This window comes from Salmo salar, chromosome 01 (genome assembly GCF_965601325.2).
Source record: "Salmo salar chromosome 01, fSalSal1, whole genome shotgun sequence".
NCBI classification, from domain to species: Eukaryota; Metazoa; Chordata; class Actinopteri; order Salmoniformes; family Salmonidae; genus Salmo; species Salmo salar.
In genome coordinates, this window is record NC_138291.1 from 20137563 (window position 1) to 20158196 (window position 20634).

The 20634-nt window shown below is 43.6% G+C and overlaps 2 protein-coding genes across 3 annotated transcripts in view; one reads left to right on the forward strand and one right to left on the reverse strand.

Moving 5' to 3' along the window:
• The window catches only part of LOC106571863 (tyrosine-protein kinase receptor), a 106535-nt gene extending 103680 nt beyond the window's left edge, over positions 1-2855 (forward strand). Inside the window, exon 29 of the mRNA XM_014145404.3 lies at positions 37-2855. Within this exon, the coding sequence (XP_014000879.3) occupies positions 37-1122 (1086 nt within the window). The 3' untranslated portion in view covers positions 1123-2855. The remainder of the gene's footprint in view (positions 1-36) is intronic.
• Positions 2856-19473, reverse strand: itpka (inositol-trisphosphate 3-kinase A). Of its 2 annotated transcripts, none has more exons than XM_014145604.3 (7): positions 18496-19473; positions 7976-8072; positions 7508-7721; positions 4911-5115; positions 4545-4646; positions 4091-4162; positions 2856-3827 (listed from the first exon to the last, which is right to left on the reverse strand). In XM_014145604.3, the coding sequence occupies exons 1-7, from the start codon at positions 18925-18927 to the stop codon at positions 3594-3596; spliced, it is 1356 nt and encodes a 451-aa protein (XP_014001079.2). In that variant the 5' UTR covers positions 18928-19473; the 3' UTR covers positions 2856-3593. The 2 variants fall into 2 exon arrangements, with proteins under 2 accessions (XP_014001079.2, XP_014001003.2); XM_014145528.3 differs by having other exon boundaries at positions 7976-8075; positions 18496-19471.
• Positions 19474-20634: the final 1161 nt, after the last annotated feature.

Here is a 20634-nt window from a genome sequence, read left to right on the forward strand (position 1 = left end):
TTCACCGTTTTCTATTCTCTCTTTTCTTTTGCCCAGGACCCTGATGTGATCAACACGCCCCTGCCTGTGGAGTACGGTCCTATAGTGGAGGAGGAGTTGAGCACTGTGATCCGCCCTGACACCCCAGGCAGTCTGACCCCTCTGCTGCTGGCTCACACTGCCTCCCAGGAGGTCTCTCCCCAGATCAGCAGTCTGGGTCTGGGCCTGGGCCTGGGCATGGGTCCCACGTCGCTGCCCCAGCCCCACAAGCCCTGTCTGCTGCGGCCCCAGCAGCTGCCTCAGGAGGTGGCCTCCTACCGCGAGGCCCTGGAGCCCTGCTGGGCCGAGCCTGTTCCTGCTCCGGGTCCAGGTGTCTGCCCTGGGGCCTGGCTCCACCCCGAGCCCCTTAACTGGCCCTGCTCCAGGGACAGCTCCTTCTCAGGCAGCCAGAGGCTAAAAAACAAGACAAAGAACCTGTGGAACCCAACCTATGGCTCCTGGGTGCTGGAGAGCTTTGGTCGGGGGAAGGCAGCCTTATCTCATACCAAGTCCATGCCCCTGTCCAGCAGCTACTCCGCCCCCCAGGCAGCCACCCCTACCTCTGAGTGCACCGACTCTGGGTGCGATGGCAGCAGCGGCCTCCCTGTCCCCAGCAGTCTGTGCTCCTCGTCCCCCTTCCCGGCCTGCCAGGCCCTCTCTGCTCCCCAACCCCAGGGTGCACCCAGCCTCAGCCTGGTGTCCTCCCGGAAGGGCCAAGCAGGGGGAGCCAGCGGGGGCCAGGCCCTGGGCATGGACTTGGCTAAGCTGCAGAGCTTCCCCTGTGGCAATGTCAACTATGCCTATGATGAGCAGAGCTATGAGGCAGAGAGCCTGCCCCTGGTGGTGCCCAAAGGCCCAGAGCCCTGCCCCAGCACCAGTGCCAACACCAGCTGTGCCCCCAGCACCTCTTTCTCCTCCTCCTTCTCCTCCTGCTCAGGGGCAGGCCTGGGTGCGGCCTCTTACTGTATGCCCAAACTGCTACTGAAGCGCCATGCCAGCTACGGACACGAGGATGTGAGGAGACACACCAAGCCTGAGAAACCGACCCGGGACAGAGACTCAGGCTTCTCTCTGTCTGAGGACCTCAGTGTCACCCCTGTCTAACCCTGGCCCCTGGGGGAGCGGAGCAGAACACTGGAACAGACCCCACACCTCACTGGCCATGCACAGGAACACACTATTGTGTAGTTTTGGTACTACTGATGATGCTTTGTAGTTAGTATAGACGGTGAGAGATTTATATGAAAGACCACAGCAGCAAGAAAACACAACAGGTTAAAGACAGAAGGAGATGCTGCTTTGCCAGGAGACAGGTAGCATGTTCTCTTCCTGAGGTGGAATGTGACACAGCCCAAGAAGGCCATCACTGGCACAGAAGCACATCCAAGCCTCAGAGGATTTCTAGGCCCTAGCTGGAGTCATCTGCAATGTCTGGCATCCATTCAAATGTGCAGTGTCTCCTCAGGTTCAGGGCATTTTTTTAATCCATTCCTTTCTTCTTTGTTTATAACATTTCCTTGTTAGGTTTACACTGGAATGAATGACTGGAATTGACTGCTAAATCAATACTGTGAAAACATATAGGAAGCTATGGTTGCCTATGCAGGTGATGGAAAAGGCAGAAAGGAGGTTTTCAGTATGTGTGAAAGTGCTGTGATGGATACTGAGTAGACCAGCGAGAGTATGAACTTGTGATCACAATTATAATTACTTGTGCTATCTACTGTTCCCTATCTGGCTCATAAGCAAAAGTTAATCTCTTGTTTAGAATTGTCATAGTTATTTTGTAGATAGCATTTACATTTTATTTAGTCATTTCCACACTTATTGGCTTAATACTTTAGTCTGTTTTACCATATTATACGCATTGTCTACTAATACTTCACCCTCTCTAAATGCATTTCGTCTTATAGTGACTGTTGTCACTCTTTACTGAAGAGGGTTTTAGAGACACCAAGAGCAGAGAATGTGATAGTAGGAGCCCCTCTGTAATTTATCCATCTTCTTCCAACACGAAACATTTTAATAATACTAACTTTCACCTTGGCTACACCAAAAGATGAAATGCTATTATTTGACATTGGAATTTAAACTGTACTAACTCATTACATTTGTAGCAGTTATACTTAATTTATACGTGTTTTTGTATATGTTTAAGTGTCTTGTAGTTGATCACTGCCATTGGGTCTGCCAGAGCACTAGTTAGTGTTTGATGTAGTACTCTACAGTACATCTTACACTCAACAGGGGGCAGCCCTCTCATGAAATACCAAACAGTTTGTGTGTGTATTTCACTAGAGGTTTACTTTTTTATTTCTCAGTATTTATGACACAAGATAACATGTATTATTGTTATGAGCTGTTGTTAAAGCCGTACGCTTGCTGATATATACATGTAAGCTTATTACACTGAAATAAAGCATACTGGTTCCAATAATGGTAGGTCACGATAATGTTCCATGGTTCCAAATGCACTTTGTAGCCACCTCAAAGTCTGACGATATTTCTGACTGTAGCCTAAAGGTGGACAAGTCTTGTCATCCTCTTACTCATGATTTGTAAATCTGCTGAGACCTTGAGGGATTGTGTTTCTTTTAGGATCCATAGGAGCCTATATATTAGTGAAGAAAACCCCCTATCCTGATTCTACCTGGTAAGGTACAATCTCCTAAAAAAAAATTGTCTGTGAAAACAATTGCATTTTAGTTCACATGTTTTGGCTTAAATTCCACAGATCTAAAGTTGAAGTCTACACAGAAGAACAAAGGCTAGAAACTATGCAATATACTTGTTCTTGTATACTTCTACCCCAAATAAATGAAGAAATATTTCTCTCCTTTGTGTTTTGATAAGTGTTTTATAATACAGCAAGACATATTTTTACTTGTACATATGAAAGAAATCCCAATACACAACCATTTCTAACTCATTGGGACAAGGCAATAGTGTTTTTCTGAGGTTAGTCTCATGGACTGTCATAATACAATACTTGCTACAATACTTGCGTGATTCATTTTTCATTCATCCTTCGTCGTGATAATGAGATGATCCTAAAGACGCACTGGTGTATGTAACTGTATTAGAATACAGTATGCCTAATATCTTCAATAAAGTTTGAAAACAAAATAATAAAATAGAACATGCTTGATTATCAAAAACTGAAATCAATCTAATCTAATGACACCTTGGAATATGGAATGGGTTAGATTACTATGCAATACTGTCCCTTACATTGATAGTATTGTATGGCTTTCTAGAATATACAGGCACTACAATCACTGGTTTTTGTCTGTTCATTAATTTGCATTCATTAAAATTCCCCTAAAATGTATAGTTTGTTCACAAGGCACAGACATACTTTAAAAAACGCAATCCCTTATCTCCATGCTACAATAGCTTCAACAATACGCTGAGATACAATTTGTTGTGCTGAATACAGTACATAGGTAAGCTGTAAGTTTGATTTACACAGTATGTATACTTTGTGATTGAGGGGAACCTTGAGACTGTATATTACTGCCAGGGTCCTCTAACTACTAGAATGGTGTAGTCCATCCCTCCCTGGTGGCCATAGCTTAAAGGCACTCATTAGTTCCTTCACTAGTTCCTTTGTTAGTCAAAGAGGCCAGTGTCCTCATCAAGTTGTCCAGTCCCCACATGTATCCGTCCTCTCGGTTGCCCTCCTGCCAGGGTATGGAGTGGTTCAGAGTCTGTCCCTCTGGTAAAGCTGTAGTCTTGCCAAAGTCAATGAGCCAAACCTCAGCTCGCTCAGTGTGGTCATGAATGAAGAGGAGGGAGCTCCCAATCACCTTGGAGAGAGAAGACTTTTACTCATTACAATAACCACTGGGCATACACTGGTTGAATCAACAGTGTTTCCACGTCATTTCAATGAAATTACATTGAACAGACGTGCAATAGACGTTGAATTGACATTTTTGCCCAGTGGGTACTATTTCTATTATTTACCGGTAAACCTCATAAAAGCTCTTAGATGTGTTTAATATATCTAGTGTGATGAACAAATGTCAACAGAAAACAGGTGCAGATGACCTAAAGCTTCTATATTCACCTCGTGTCTCTTGAAGAACTCAGATGACATCAGGGCTTGTTGAATTTTTGCTAGTTTACTCAGGTAGGAATTCTGTATTAGAGAGGCAATATGATTATTCTGTCTGTAGAGTTGAGAGTTGGGAACCTCCCTTGATAAATTCATAAAATCAATAGAAGTTATATGTCTAGGTCGTTCAATTCTATTTGCTATCTGTCATTCCAACAGGATCTACTGTAGTGCATATTGCCATTTGGGTTGCTCATCATATCCAAATATTTACCAATGTGTATCACTTTTCATGAGATCTTACAAAAGGCAGGTAAAGTCAAACCAAAATGTTTGACTGTTCAAGTATTCACTTTACATGAGACAGGTATGTACTGTATGTCTCTATTTCTCAAAAATCAGCAGACCATGCAAATGAATGCAGATGCAACACAAAAACAGGTAAAACTAGTAGCTGTCAACCTACTAGTATGTTTGTGTTGTTTGTGGCAAAGTCCCTGAAGACCTGAGTGATATCCTCCTTAGACTGGGTCTTCTTGAAATCCGTATGACACGTCCCGTCAGCTTTCTGAGAGAAGGAACAGTCAATATGTTGATAAGCAGCCCTGTCCACGTGCAACAGGGTCAAGGCTCAGACATTACTTTATTGCATACAGTATGTAATGAACTTCACATGAACAACTGTGCAAAATGAACCATAAAAAAAGTTTTTAGTCTAGGAATAAGCCTTTTGTATATGTTCTGGTTTAAATGAAAAGGGTTGCATTTTGAGTGAACACGGACTGAATTGCTTCCTTTATGTTGACACTCAGGTTGATACATGGGTACTTGCTTTGATGCCTTCGATGCGGAAGCCCAGTGTGTGTGTGGAGCTGAGGGTCTCTCTCCACTGCATGTAGCGGGGTTTGGTGACGGCCCTCTGGAGGTGCTCCTGGGGGCTGGGGGCCTCACTGTCCACCTCCAGCATCTTGTCAAACAGGTCCCTACGGAGCTTAGGCCGCTCTCGGGCTCGCACCAGCTCCTCCTCCAGATACGTCCTGAGGAGAGGACAACAGGGAGAGACACGCTGAGGGGCCATCACACTATTTAGCACCATCACGGCTAAGTGACTTTTCATTTGGTCTTGTTGTGTATGATGATAGCTGAGTGGCATTACAGACAATGGCATGTTATACTTAAGCAATAAGGCCCGAGGGGGTGTGGTATATGGCCAATATACCACGGCTAAGGGTGGTTCTTACGCATGACGCAAAGAGGAGTGCCTGGATACAGCCCTTAGCCGTGGTATATTGGCCATATTCAACAAACCGTAAGGTGCCTTATTGCTGTCATAAACTGCTTACTAACGTAATTAGAGCAGTAAAAATAAATGTTTTGTCATACCCGTGGTATACCACGGCTGTCAGCCAATCAGCATTCAGGGCTCGAACCACCCAGTTTATAATGTGACCTTTGTATGCTTTAGATGGTAGAATTGACTTTCTAAGGTTTCTATTCAACCTGTATCACTGAAGTGTTACAGATTACACAATAGAAATGTAAAGGTAATGTACGATTGATCTGACATATGTAGCGTTTACCGTAATGGAAGTATCCGCTAACGCGGGAACATTGCCTTTACATTTAAATCACGCTGAAACGCTGAACTTCCGCTATGCGGATTGAATAGAGCCCTAAGTCTTACTTGGTAGAGTCCTACGTTCAGTGAATTTCAGTTTCATTCTGAACTTCCTCTGTATAGTAGAAGGAAGCAAGGAGGAGACTCCAAAGTACCCAGCATGACTGTTAGTTTAACAGGTTGACAGTATGAGTGTTTGTTAGCAGTAGGCGAGAGAGCTTGGGTGGTTGTGTGTGTTTGTCAAAAGGGAGTCACCAGGGACACCCTGTGCCTGCACCCTATCTCCCCACGGGGGGGGGGGGGGGTGTGTGTGTGTGTGTGTGTGTGTGTGTGGTGTGTGTGTGTGTGTGTGTGTGTGTGTGTGTGTGTGGTTCTTTCTGGCTGTGTACAGGAAACATGTGGCTCAGTAGTGACGGCCTCTCTGTGTGCCTTGACGCCCCACCGGCTGTATGTGGCAGGAAATCCTCAGAGAACCAGTAACAACAGGTGTTTTATCAAGAGCAAACAGAACTGGTTGACAGCCTGTATGTTCTACTATCAGGAGCACTGACATGTAAGAGGGATATAGGCAAATTACAGTAGTCCAACAATGATTTGTTAGTATTTCCTCAAAATTGCTTAATCCTCCTATAGGGCCAGACATATGTAGTATTCTACACATTATTATAGAACAGACATACTGCTGCTCCCTACTCACTACTGCTGCTCCCTACTCACTACTGCTGCTCCGTTCTCACCTTGCTGCTCCGTACTCACTACCGCTGCTCCCTGCTTGCTACTGCTGCTCCCTACTCACTACTGCTGCTCCCTACTCACTACTGCTGCGCCGTACTCACTACCGCTGCTCCCTACTCACTACTGCTGCTCCCTACTCACTATTGCTGCTCCCTACTCACCTAGCTGCTCCCTACTCACTACTGCTGCTCCCTACTCACCTAGCTGCTCCCTAATGCTGCTCCCTACTCACTACTGCTTCTCACTACTGCTGCTCTGTACTCACCTAGCTGCTCTCTACTCACCTACCTGCTCCCTACTCACTACTGCTGCTCTGTACTCACCTAGCTGCTCTCTACTCACCTACCTGCTCCTTACTCACTACTGCTGCTCCGTACTCACCTAGCTGCTCCTTACTCACTACTGCTGCTCTGTACTCACCTAGCTGCTCTCTACTCACCTACCTGCTCCCTACTCACTACTGCTGCTCTGTACTCACCTAGCTGCTCTCTACTCACCTACCTGCTCCCTACTCACTACTGCTGCTCTGTACTCACCTAGCTGCTCTCTACTCACCTACCTGCTCCCTACTCACTACTGCTGCTCTGTACTCACCTAGCTGCTCTCTACTCACCTACCTGCTCCTTACTCACTACTGCTGCTCCGTACTCACCTAGCTGCTCCTTACTCACTACTGCTGCTCCGTACTCACCTAGCTGCTCCTTACTCACTACTGCTGCTCCGTACTCACCTAGCTGCTCCCTACTCACCTATCTGCTCCCTACTCACCTATCTGCTCCCTACTCACTACTACTGTTCCCTACTCACCTAGCTGCTCCCTACTCACCACTACTGTTCCCTACTCACCTAGCTGCTCCCTACTCACCTAGCTGCTCCCTACTCACCTATCTGCTCCCTACTCACTACTGCTGCTCCCTGCTCACTACTGCTGCTCCCTACTCACTACTGCTGCTCCCTACTCACCTAGCTGCTCCCTACTCACCTAGCTGCTCCCTACTCACCTATCTGCTCCCTACTCACTACTGCTGCTCCTACTCACTACTGCTGCTCCCTACTCACTACTGCTGCTCCCTTACCTCACTCCCATCTTGCAGTCCATGACACTGGGTCTATCAAAGTTGACTAGTAGATCAGTCATATGTAGGAAGGGATCCCCATCCCTCTCCACCACACCATAATATCCTGGTACAAAGTCCTGGAGAACGTCTCCCTGCAGACTCTCAAAACACAGCTCCTCATTCTTAGAGAACTTCTTCAGAATGGTGCCTTCGCCGCCAGCTTTGAAATTACCTGGAAAAGATAAGCACTGACACACTGACATTCCACAGCAAACCACTAACGACTGACATTTTCAGATGGAATTTGACATTGTGTGTAATGGGTTAGTATTGTATCAAAGTGGCCAGTAGTATACAGTACTGTCTGTGTCGTGTGCTTTATTTTGTGTGGAAGATGTACAGTACACATCATCTTACATTAGTGCTTGGTTCTTGGTATGCTGCTGTGATAGGTGAGGGATCACGTCCATGGTGACTGTGTTTTACCTTTGTGTCCAGCTAGTTGAACCCAGGACAGGTTTCTTCTTTGTGGGGAAAGAAAAGGCCAGTTGACGATAGTCTTTATCTTCCACCAGGGTTTGCTCTGCTGAAGAAGGACCAAGCACAGGAACAGTCAGCTTTACCTCTATGGAGTATCTGTCTCATTATTAACCAGGCAGAGACACTGTCCTCAATCCAGCGCTCAACAGTAGGGTGTATGTAATTAAGTTGTACAACGATAATGATCTTGGATAATGATCATGTTTTGAATTCAGTTGATGACGGACTGCTGTCTAAATCACTTGGCCACTGTTACTTGGGTCATCGCTACTGTACATCACTAACCCTAGCTTCATGTCCTCGTCCAGGCTCAACTCTAATCCTAGCCTCAAACCCTGACCCTTAACCCTGGCTTCATCCGCAAACATATTAGTCTCTTTGCTACATGTTGTCATTTCTGTGGAACTCATATTTCCCTACCAGCTGCTGTGTATAGTCGCACTTGACTGACTTGCTGTTGCCATGTGATTTGCATTAAGACACAGTCATGGAGATCTTGTTCAACGAGATCTGGATGATTCAGGCATAGAAATGATGACTTTGTTTCCCTATGTGTGATGAGATGTTGAGTGAGTCACACATCATGTTCACAGCAGACATGCTTCACAGACAGAAAAGTACTTAGCAAGGTGCTTGATGACACAGAGATGATACATGTTCTTTTTTAGATAGATTTCACCATAGCTAGATGTACAGTGATTTAGGGTTACGACTAAGACAGAGGTCGGAGGTCACTATTCAGTATGCTGAGATTGCAGTAAAAGGAAGTAAAGCCCTGGTCATTGGATTCGGTGAAAAAACAACTCATTCTGTTGAGTGTACACACTCAAAACCAATAACAGAACCCACAGCCACTTTGAAATGTCAAGTGGTATGCTCCACTCACTTGTTGATGTGGTGTATAAAGTTCAATTGTTGTTATAATAATAGTCGGCTGTGTGGGTGTCATATTTCCACACAGGCCTCCAACACTCTCTCAGGCACATAACCAATAGTAATAGTGACAACCTATTAATCAACATGTATTTTTAAAAAGCCCTGTGCTCTGTCAAGATAAAGAAATATGAACATATAGTCCTTCCATTTGTGGCTACACAGTTATTCTAAAAAAGTAGTGTAAAAGCTGAAGTAGAATTTGAAGTAGAACGTGTTTCAATTCCTGAAAATAAATGCTACATTTTAACTGTATGAGGTGTGTTCTCTCACAAACTACAATACAACGCAATGTTTGTAAAAAATTGTATTCCTATAACCCTCTAGATAATACATTCCTGGTTAGTTCTGGGACACACCTTACTTTGTAAAGCCGGGCCTAATGTGCTTGACAGACTGACCGCAAATAAGGCGTCTACAATCAGCTGCAAATAGAGCCTACTACATAATGACTAGACCAATTACAATGTCATACCAGTAACAAAAACAGGAACAAGGGAGTAATAATAGTGTATGAGTCATTCAAGCTGTTGATTCACTCAATACTGTATGACTCACTCAAGCTGTTGATTCACTCAATACTGTATGATTCACTCAAGCTGTTGATTCACTCAATACTGTATGATTCACTCAAGCTGTTGATTCACTCAATACTGTATGATTCACTCAAGCTGTTGATTCACTCAATACTGTATGATTCACTCGGTTTCTCAGCCTGGCACATTCTAATATGAGCATGCATTAAGCATACGTGTATTTGACAAATTGCTAGCATCAATAAATGTGATGTCATAAAAATTCAAACCTCTTTTTCACTACAAGTCACTGTCATACTAGAAATACAGAGAACGGGTAACCTAGTGTACACAGTAGGAGTTTTCTTTCTGTGTTGAAAGGTCAATACCTAAATGTCAATGTGGCTGAAATTGGCACACAACCATTTGTCATAGACTCATAGGACTATGGGGGTGGCTTGTACTGCAAGTGTGGGGGCTGACTGGACACTTTATCTGCTATAAACAAAGGGTATGGAGAGTTAATGCAATCTCTATTTTCAGAACAGGGAGCCACTTTTTTCCATTACCATTGTTTGTTTTGAATGACTTGAAAGATCAATAAAAAGGTTGGGTATGAGAGCTTTTCAAGTGGCCTGTCATACTGACCTGCCCCTGTTGAAACACTGAACACTGAGCAGTGAGCACCACAATGTACACAGCCTTCCCTTCCAGCAGGGCCAGGCGATGTGTATTCAGTGTGTTTAAAGGAAGTTGACAGCTAAGAGCCTTCTATGGAGATGGCTGAGCATAGCTCTGAAGAGTTACACAGAGGTACAAAGACACTGATGTCAGAGACAGAGTCAAATATGGCTTCTGACAACCAGCAGATACAGAGGCCTTAGAAGTCATACGTGTTTTTTACGTTCACAAGTGACATTATTTGAAAACTTTGTTGGATCATCATATACACAGCAAAATCTTCAGTGTTAAAAAAAAACACTGAAAGTGTTGAGTCTCTGGACCCCTATAGACATCGGAACAATGTTAAATTAACACACTGCTTAGTGTAAAGCCAAATATTTCCCACAGTGCCTTACCTTTTGAGTCCTGAGGTATGGCCTGAGGTATGAACTTTTATGCACTCATAACTGACCTTTGTACCAATACAGTGAAAAGTGTTTGTACCCCTTTAGGAAAAAATCTAAACCTTTTTTTCTGAGCGTGTAATATAATGACCTGAAATTCATGGTTTATAGGCCACATCAGGCCTGCAAGTCACATTATGCTGGTTTAGGGAAAGGGGATACCTAGTCAGTTGCACAACTGAATGCATTCAACTGAAATGTGTCTTCCACATTTAACCCAACCCCTCTGAATCAGAGATTGCAAGGTGCAAGGTGCAAGGTGATGTGAAAATCCTATAGGAATCCAGCCAGTGTGGGGATATCCAACATTTTGAATTTTGTATCATACACAACCTGTATTCAAAATGACTGCCAGGGTTGGGAAGGCTAAGCTATGAGACTACCTAAAGCATCTAAACTGGGACAACCATTTCAGTAATGGGTGCAGCAATCATTCTAAGTAACATATTTGATTTGTTTAGAATATGTTGTCATTTATATTTGAGTAGCATAAGATTCATTGATTTAACACACACATTTTTGTTTTTTTAACACTGGAGAATTTGCTGTGTTGGTATTCACAGCTACTTTTAAGTTCTAGGGTTTAAAACTACTGTATTGTCCTGAAATCACAACTGTATCACTACTTTATCAATGCAAGTCATCAGTCAAGTGTTGAAGTCAAATACAGCACCACCCTCAGTCCTCCTGAATCATAGGTCAGGTGTACAGCAGCGCCTGTATTCTGTGCTATAAGACAATGGTAAAACAAGACGAGAGACGAGAGACCAGGGTGATTTCAAACTTTTTGAAGACCATCATACATGAAGGGAGTATACTCAATTAAAGGAAAATTCCACCCAAAAACTAACTTTTGACATTTGTTTCATTAGTCCATTGTTGACATAGTCCCAAAATGTTTTGCTTGTCAGCACTCAAGTTTTCAAGATATGTAACTTTCAAAATAAAGAAATCATTTTGCATCATATAATGCTGAGTTGTGCATCACATGATGCAAAATCCATCATACAGGGATGATTTCTGTATTTTGAAAGTTACTTATCTTGAAAACTTGAGTACTGACAAGCCAAACATTTTGGGACTATGTCAACAATGGACTAATGGAACAAATACCAAAATATTGTTTTTGGGTGGCGTTTTCCTTTAAGATGGGGGGGTAATCGAATTCCTTTCCACTTCTGTGTTGTCTCACAGACAACTCGGTTCATGTCTGAAGATTAGCTTTAAAATAGGCCAATAGTTAGCTATCTGACATGATCACAAACAAGTCAAAATAAACCATTAGAGTACCGTGTCTGTAATTACCCAAGTGATCAGCGCTAACTTATGACTTGGCTGTTGATTAGCTTTGAAAAATCCTTTCATGTTTCTAAATGTGCCGTTTTTCACTTAGGGTGAATGTTTGCAATATAAAGATGAAAACGTTACTGAGATCCTAAAAACAACTGATTATACCAGTATCCCATGTACTGTATGTGGCTTAATTTCTTGTGTATGAAGGGGTTGTAGACTAATACATTAAGGAAAGGATGTTTAATACAGTCATCAGAAGGCTTACTCCCATTAAAGAATGAAGAAGCACTTCATATAAATCAGAGAAGAGACATGTGTTTACAGTTATCTTACGACACAGTGCTGAACTATAACCTAGCCCTTCCTCTCCTTTAGGCTCCTTGGCTAATTTAACCTAATAAACACTCAAGATAGTGCTTGTTGAGCTCTTTGAAAGCATGCAGGTCAATACATATAATACATGTGATCAAATAACCACCTCAATGTTATTACTGTAGACTTTAGAGAATTACACCCTGCTTTAAGATATTTTCTATATATTGGCTGCACTGTGATTTGAAGTTAAGAACAAATCTAGAAACTTTTCAACAACCTTTCAAATTGTTTTTCATCCAAACATGGTAGTGTACTTGGAAAATATTGTAGATCGATTATTACTTTATACAGAAAAGTTTACTCAGTCATAATAACCCAAAAACTTTAGACCAGATCTGATGTATGCTAGTAGACAATAATCCCTTATCTCTACGCATGTAATGCTCTCAGATTATCACAGATCAGACATTTCAGCAACGGAAAAAGAGCACCACCAACTGGTGGTGGTATCCAAAGAGGTGCATCGGTACAACTGTCCCAGAAGAGGACGTTAGGAACACCAGTTAGGAAGTCCAGGGTGGAGGCTTGTCCATATGAAAAGGTCAAAATGTGAGTTGATGTGGAGGACAGGAATTCACATAGCTTGTCTCAACCTGCCCTCCTACTGGAAACAACTAAAGAGTTCAGGGGCAGACGTAGCAGGCATAAAAGAAACGCCTGAAACTAGATCCCCTACATACTGGTCTTGACGAGAAGAAAAACAACTGTCGGGGGAGGTTCTCTTCTGCACTGTTCAACCAATCCAGTAAATGTGGAGGAGTTAAGATGGAGTATCTCTGGTTTTCCTTTTGTAGTCTGTGATTGTCTGTAGACCCTGCCACATACGTCTCGTGTCTGAGCCATTGAGTTACGACTCCACTTTGTCTCTATACTGACATTTTGCTTGTTTGACTGCCTTGCAAAGGGAATAACTACAGTGTGTGTATTCGGTCATATTCCCGGTGACCTTCCCATGGTTAAATGTGGTGGTTCGCGCTTTCAGTTTTGCGTGAATGCCGCCATCTTTCCACGGTTTCTGGTTAGGGTAGGTTTTAATAGTTGTGGTCAGATTTACCGAAAGGAGGGCGGGGGAGGGCCTTGAATGCATCGAGGAAGTTAGAGTAGCAGTAATCCAGTGTTTTTCCAGCGCGAGTGCTACTGTCGATGTGCTGATAGAATTTAGCTAGCCTTGTTCTCAAATTTGCTTTGTTAAAATCCCCAGCTACAATAAATGCAGCCTCAGGATATATGGTTTCCAGTTTGCATAAAGTACAGTGAAGTTCCTTGAGGGCCGTCGTGGTATCGGCCTGAGGGGGGATATAAAAGGCAGTGACAATAACCGAAGAGAATTCTCTTGGGAGATAATACGGTCAGCATTTGATTGTGAGGAATTCTAGGTCAGGTGAACAAAAGGACTTAAGTCCTGTATGTTGTTACAATTACACCATGAGCCGTTACAAATACACCCCTGCCAAAACCAGTTTCTCCAAAACCAGGCGAGTTCCAGCAGGCTCCCTAGCAACCTCCCTAGCAATGGAGCTGTGAATTACCCTCTACTGAAGGACAATAGTCAGTCTCTTGTCAGGAGATGGTAACCTACTTGATGCAGCCTGAGATCACACATTTTTTGTCTTCAAAACAGGCTGCAGGGTAGAAGAAGGGTTTTCAACAGCCACCCCAAATGTATGTAGTACATTTTTAATACAGCAAAACCCTCCAGTTGCTGCCCCGTGAAGGCCCTAATCTGGTCCGGGAAGTGGATCCTGGTGCTGAATCTGGAACGTAAGCTTGGGCGGTATCCAGATTGCCATACCTTCATAACGACATAGTGCCATACTGGGATTTGCGGTAATACCGGCACTGTGTTATTTTCAAACCCCACTCTGCCTCTGTAATCCAAAGGTTAGCAATGCTAACGAGTACATGTAAAATCCCATAGAGAATCCCTAACTAAATGCTAATGAGCGCATTGCAGACATTTTACACCGTATCTGACTTAAACTATTTTCAGGATAGACATCCCAGCTCATAAAGTTATATAAGTAACTCAAAAATGCTACTCAGTTGGCAGCACGGACAAAATACATATTAGATAGCAATGCACTTGCGCCAGGAGGGTGTTCTCTGCTGTTACCAAGTGAAGCTAGATTTTGGAAGAAGCTAACAATTTAGCTAGATAGCTTGCTACTAAATTAGCAAACCAAATGCACAACTTCAGAGCATTGTGCACATTCTAGACAGGTAACTTAATAGTTATAAGATATGTAGCTGGGAAACATTTAGTGTCACGTCTGTACCCCGGTACACAAGCCTAGTGAAATGGCTTGGGCCTCTGTGGCAGTCGCTGGTCTGGCTGCATCACTGTCATCAGGTTGGCTGACTGGAACGCTTTGGACGACATGGCTGGGTGCAGCTCTGGAAAATGCTCGGCTGTCTCAAGAAATGGGAATGGGAGCCGTGGAGACCGGGTTGGTTCCAGCGTCGGCATAGGCGCGTGAATGGATGCCTGTCATGGCATCGGTGCGAGTGGCAGGCCTGGGGTCAACTCTGGCAGCTGCTGGAAGGACTGGCGCACAGGGGGCTGCATGGCTGGTTGAAGCTCAGGGTTCTGTGTTTCTGGCTGGACATGCTGGAGTCCTTGTGGCCATCTGATAGGCCAAGGCGCTGGCGAAGGCACAGGCTGAAGAACCTCCTGGGGTGCTGGTGACCACCTGACATGCTGGAGTCCGGGTGGCGGCTGAACTAGCTGGCGGGCCAAGCCGGGACAAAGCCATCTGAGGCTGCTGCACTGCCTGGTACACAGGATAAAGTTTGTTGGTTCTGTGGTACTCGGCATTGGGGAACTGCCAGTAACCAGATGTAGGTAGTGGAGCTGGTGGCTGCTGGACAGGAGCGGGACTCTGGATGGGCGCTGCAGGGTTTCTGTGTCTGTGTCTTGCTTTCAGGGCCGTAGCTACATGCAGTTGAAGTCGGAAGTTTACATACACCTTAGCCAAATACATTTAAACTCAGTTTTTCACAATTCCTGACATTTAATCCTAGTAAAAAATCCCTGTCTTAGGTCAATTAGTATTTGGTGGCATTGCCTTTAAAATGTTTAAATTGGGTTAAACGTTTCGGGTAGCTTTCCACAAGCTTCCCACAAAAAGTTGGGTGAATTTTGGCCCATTCCTCCTGACAGAGCTGGTGTAACTGAGTCAGGTTTGTAGGCCTCGTTGCTTGCACACGCTTTTTCAGTTCTGCCCACACATTTTCTATAGGATTGAGGTCAGCGCTTTGTGATGGCCACTCCAATACCTTAACTTTGTTGTCCTTAAGACATTTTGCCACAACTTTGGAAGTATGCGTGGGGTCATTGTCCATTTGGAAGACCCATTTACGACCAAGCTTTAACTTCCTGACTGATGTCTTGAGATGTTGCTTCAATATATCCACATCATTTTCCTTTCTCATGACGTCATCTATTTTGTGAAGTGCTCCAGTCCCTCCTGCAGCAAAGCACCACCACAACATGATGCTGCCACCCCTGTGCTTCACAGTTGGGATAGTGTTCTTCGGATTGCAAGCCTCCCCCTTTATCCTCCAAACATTACGATGGTTATTATGACCAAACAGTTCTATTTTTGTTTCATCAGACCAGAGGGCATTTCTCCAAAAAGTACGATCTTTGTCCCCATGTGCAGTTGCAAACCGTAGTCTGGCTTTTTTATGCCGGTTTTGGAGCAGTGGCTTCTTCCTTGCTGAGCGGCCTTTCAGGTTATGTCGATATAGGACTCGTTTTACTGTGGATATAGATACTTTTGTACCTGTTTCCTCCAGCATCTTCACAAGGTCCTTTGTTGTTGTTCTGGGAATGATTTGGACTTTTCGCACCAAAGTACGTTAATCTCTAGGAGACAGAACACATCTCCTTCCTGAGCGGTATGATGACTGCAAGGTCCCATGGTGTTTATACTATTGTTTCTACAGATGAACATGGTAACTTCAGGCATTTGGAAATTGTTCCCAAGGATGAACCAGACTTGTGGAGGTCTACAATTTATTTTCTGAGGTCTTGGCTGATTTCTTTTGATTTTCCCATTATGTCAAGCAAAGAGGCACTGAGTTTGAAGGTAGGCCTTGAAATACATCCACAGGTACACCTCCAATTGAATCAAATGATGTCAATTAGCCTATCAGAAGCTTCTAAAGCCATGACATCATTTTCTAGAATTTTCCAAGCTGTTTAAAGGCACAGTCAACTTAGTGTATGTAAACTTCTGATCCACTGGAATTGTGATACAGTGAATTATAAGTGAAATAATCTGTCTGTAACGAATTGTTGGAAAAATGACTTGTGTCATGCATAAAGTAGATGTCCTAACCGACTTGCCAAAACTATAGTTTGTTAGCAAGAAATTTGTGGAGTGGTTGAAAAACAAGTTTTAATAACTCCAACCTAAGTTTATGTAAACCTCCGACTTCAACTGTATGAGGACACCGAGGTCCGGACCTCTGTAATTGTTTAATTTATAAATATATATTTTGTATTTCGTTTTTTTTAGGAACTCAGTCGGGGTTAGAATAGTAGAATACACAAGGTGAAACTTTGAAACTTGGTTGTGCATCAGCAGATTTCCTCTTGTTATGTCACCCAATGACAGTCACTCAATTAGTCCATGGCCTTGTCAGTTAACATTTGTTAGATTGGTTAATTAGTCTACTTAGTCTAGCCAAACTTGTAGTAATCATGGCCGAATTACCATCTAGGCACCTGCCCTGGGGCCCTGACCTCCAGAGAGCCCCCATTAATTTTGTTAGTCACTCTCACTCAGATATCATATTAACATGGCATAAGTCATGGCAAAATGTGTCAAATTGCAGGAAAACCTAGCTGTAAAACTGCACCAAAAATAGTTATGTAAAGCAAACTTTTTTTTTCTGCTAACAGATCTCTCTGTACTTAAATTAGAGTTTTCAATCCCGGTGCTGAAATAATGTGAGTTAATGGGTAGCAGCTAATTGCATAGCTAAAAGGATATGTGTTTGTAGATGGACTGAGGTGAATGAACCTGCATCAGCCAAGGTGATAATGGTGGGGGAAATGTTTCTTGTTTTTGCTGTTCTCCACATAGTTTCTGGGAGTTTTAAAATTGTATAGAAATAAAGTGAATGAACTTCAACTCCCGCCTCCCACTGGAATTTCCGGTCCGCCTCTTCTCACACGACATGTACGCCTGGGCTGGGGCATGCGGCATGAACTGCATCCTGTCACTATTGGTCATAACCCTGGACAATTGTTCCTATTCGGCTCGAAGGACCATGAGAAAGAGCGCTGGTGGTCTTGAAAGAGGTGCCGGTTCAAATCATAGGTACAACTGTCCCAGCATCCCGGTTAGAGGACATAGAATGACCAGTAGGAGACAGATACACAGTTCACACGTTTATTACCACACTACAGACACACATGGCAAACAAAAATGAGTAAAGGTGGAAGTGATAGTGGTTTATTGTCAGTGACACACTAAACACCAGTTAGGAAGTCAATGGCGGAGGATTGTCAATATGAAAAGGTCCAGATATGAGTTGATATGGAGCAGTGCTACTCAACCCTGGTCTTTAAGTACCCCCAACAGTACATATTTTTATTGTAACCCTTGGACAAGCACACCTCATTCTACTAATCATCAAGCCCTTAATGAATTGAATGAAGTGTGAATTCCCCCCTACTGCAGCACAACAAGTCAGGCTCTGGTCAGGGCATGATAACCTACTTGATGCAGCTTGAGGTCACAAAGTGTCTGTCACTGAAGACAGGCTGAGGGAGGAGGGTTTTCTACAGTAACTACACACAGTGATTGGATGTTTTTACTACTACTAGTTACTACAATGATACAAAGTTTGTATAACATTCACCAGTAAATCTTGTTTTATAGTAGCCTCAGGCTGACTGGTAGATCATGGTCAGACTGGGACCGGAATTCCGTCTTGGCATTTCTAACACACCGGACCATTTTTTCCTTGAGGCCCCCATTATTAGCCAGATCTTGATCATTTTGCACAAAAAAAAAATAACAAGTTAGACAGGCCCACTTGGCAAAATATTGACCAGCCATTTGACCAGCCAGTCTGCCCCCGGTTAGAATAGAATAGAATCCAATAGAATATAAGAGAATAGGCTAACTATTTTCCCCCCAGAGTTACAGTGTAATTACAACGTAACAACAATATTACTGTATTTGAATGAAGAATAGTCTATACTCACTTCACTCGTGTCCTCACACAAATGTTCTAAAGTGATATTTCCCTTGCTCTTTGTCTCGTTGTCACTCAGAATGTCATCCTCTGACTCTTCCAACATGATGGAAGAACCTGTTGAGGAGATTGACGAGTTTGACATTTTCCGTCGCAGAGAACCTTCCACATCAGCCCAGTCCTCCTGCTGGATCTCCCGCGAGCAGCCTCCATCTGGGGTTATTGTCACCTGCGGTACACGGAGCGACTCCATCATAGTAGTTTGCACTTGAGTGGAGTTAAACTCAGATAACCTTACTTCTTTCATCTGGCAGAGTTCATCGCGAAGCTCAGATGCTCTGCGGCTTGTTCTGCGCTCTTTAACGAACCCATCACTAATACCAGCGCCAGACAGCCCTGCCTCCTTGGAGGACTTTCGCCTCTTCTCTCTCTCCTTCGGCATTCGACTGATGAACGTGAGCGAGTGTTCACAACCGACGCGGTGTTATCAAAATTGTAGGCGCTACGATTGAATTTAACCGCACTCAATCAAACTTAGCCATCTCAATACAGTAGGCCTAATATTTTGGAGTCCAAGTTTCAGTGTATTAAATATTGTGCAATACTGCAATAGGTTTTCCTCTGTTTAGGCCACTGTCCGATAAAAGCGAGACGTTTCAGGCGGTCATCATCGGCGGTCCAATTTGCTGACTGGTGTTTTGGGGAACCCCTTTCCTTAGCTCACATCTCGTCGACAGTGTTAACCAAAAACACACGCTTTTATCTTCCGCATTGTTTTTGTCTCTCTTCCTGGCTGAAGTATATGGGCAGTACAATCCGGTATCCTTGTGACGCCCATACACACTAAACCTTAACTCCCACCTGAACCTTTGCCGTAACCATTTTAAATATCAACTTCAATGGGGTAGGGGCGTCCTAAGGAGCCCGCATAGCAAACCTGTTATTTTGAGTTTTCACGTTACTTCCTCATTCAGTCTTGCACTCTGCAAAATAGATATCACCCACTGCGCATAAGCAGTAGAGGGCCAAAACAGGCTACACCTTTTCCAGCTGTTGTAGTTGTCAACTGAACAAAATCAAGGGGGGTTCAAATCTCTCACTGAAAAACTATGATGTTGAATGAGCCATATTTTCACTGTAGCTGCACAAACAAAGGCAAGACAAAGTTAATGTCACCCAAACTGAATTGATGTTAATATTTCACTCAGAAGATTAATGAGTCGCCATCAAGAACTGTCTCAGGAACCTTACTGATTTATAATGGCATGATTTATATTTAACCCACTGGGCACACGCTGGTTGAATCAATGTTCTTTTCACGTAATTTCAATGAAATGTCATTGAACCAACGTGGAATAGACGTTGAATTGACGTCTGTGCCCAGGGGGGAAATATGAGATGAGGGAGGAAACTGTATATCAAGTATTTAACATGTCGTGGTATGGCTGCAGACAGCAGACAGTAGCGATATGGTACACTGTTGTTAGCTCACTGACCGTAGATAGTATTCCTGGGTGTGTGTGTTCTGTGTATACATTAACTTCCAGTCAATCCTATCCTATCAGAGGATTACTTTAGGACAGTGGTCACCATCTGGTCGCTCTCTAATGCATTCTTAGTCGATCACCAAACATTTCTTTAAAAACTCAAAAGATGAAGCCTTGCGTTCCTATTTGTTATTCGTTTCGCGCGGTTGACGGTAGTTGCACTTGATTCAGAAGCCCTAGCACCGTGAAGGAAAAGTGTTCCCATTTTGACCCATTTCATGTGTCTGAAGGTAGAACTCCGTCTCCCCGCTAGCCCCAGAGAGCAAATCAAGTGCACCTATACGACTACCGCTGGCCAATCAGATAGCTCGGAATACGGTGTCTGCACAGTTTTCTGGAGCCATCGACTGTAAAAAGAAGCCTCGAACGCACAGCAAGATTGAAATTGAGATTTAAAAACTGTAAAACCATGACTAGAGACAACGAATACAGCACATAGCTTCTGTTTTTATGTGTACGTTAATGTTTAAGTTGTTATTTAGCACTGTCAACACTTTGTTCAACACCCACCTTTATAAGCCATAAAATATATAAGCTTTATAAACCACAAGCACTGCAGCCGCATGAATGAGTAGGCCTATTGTTAAGCGTTCCAATAAACT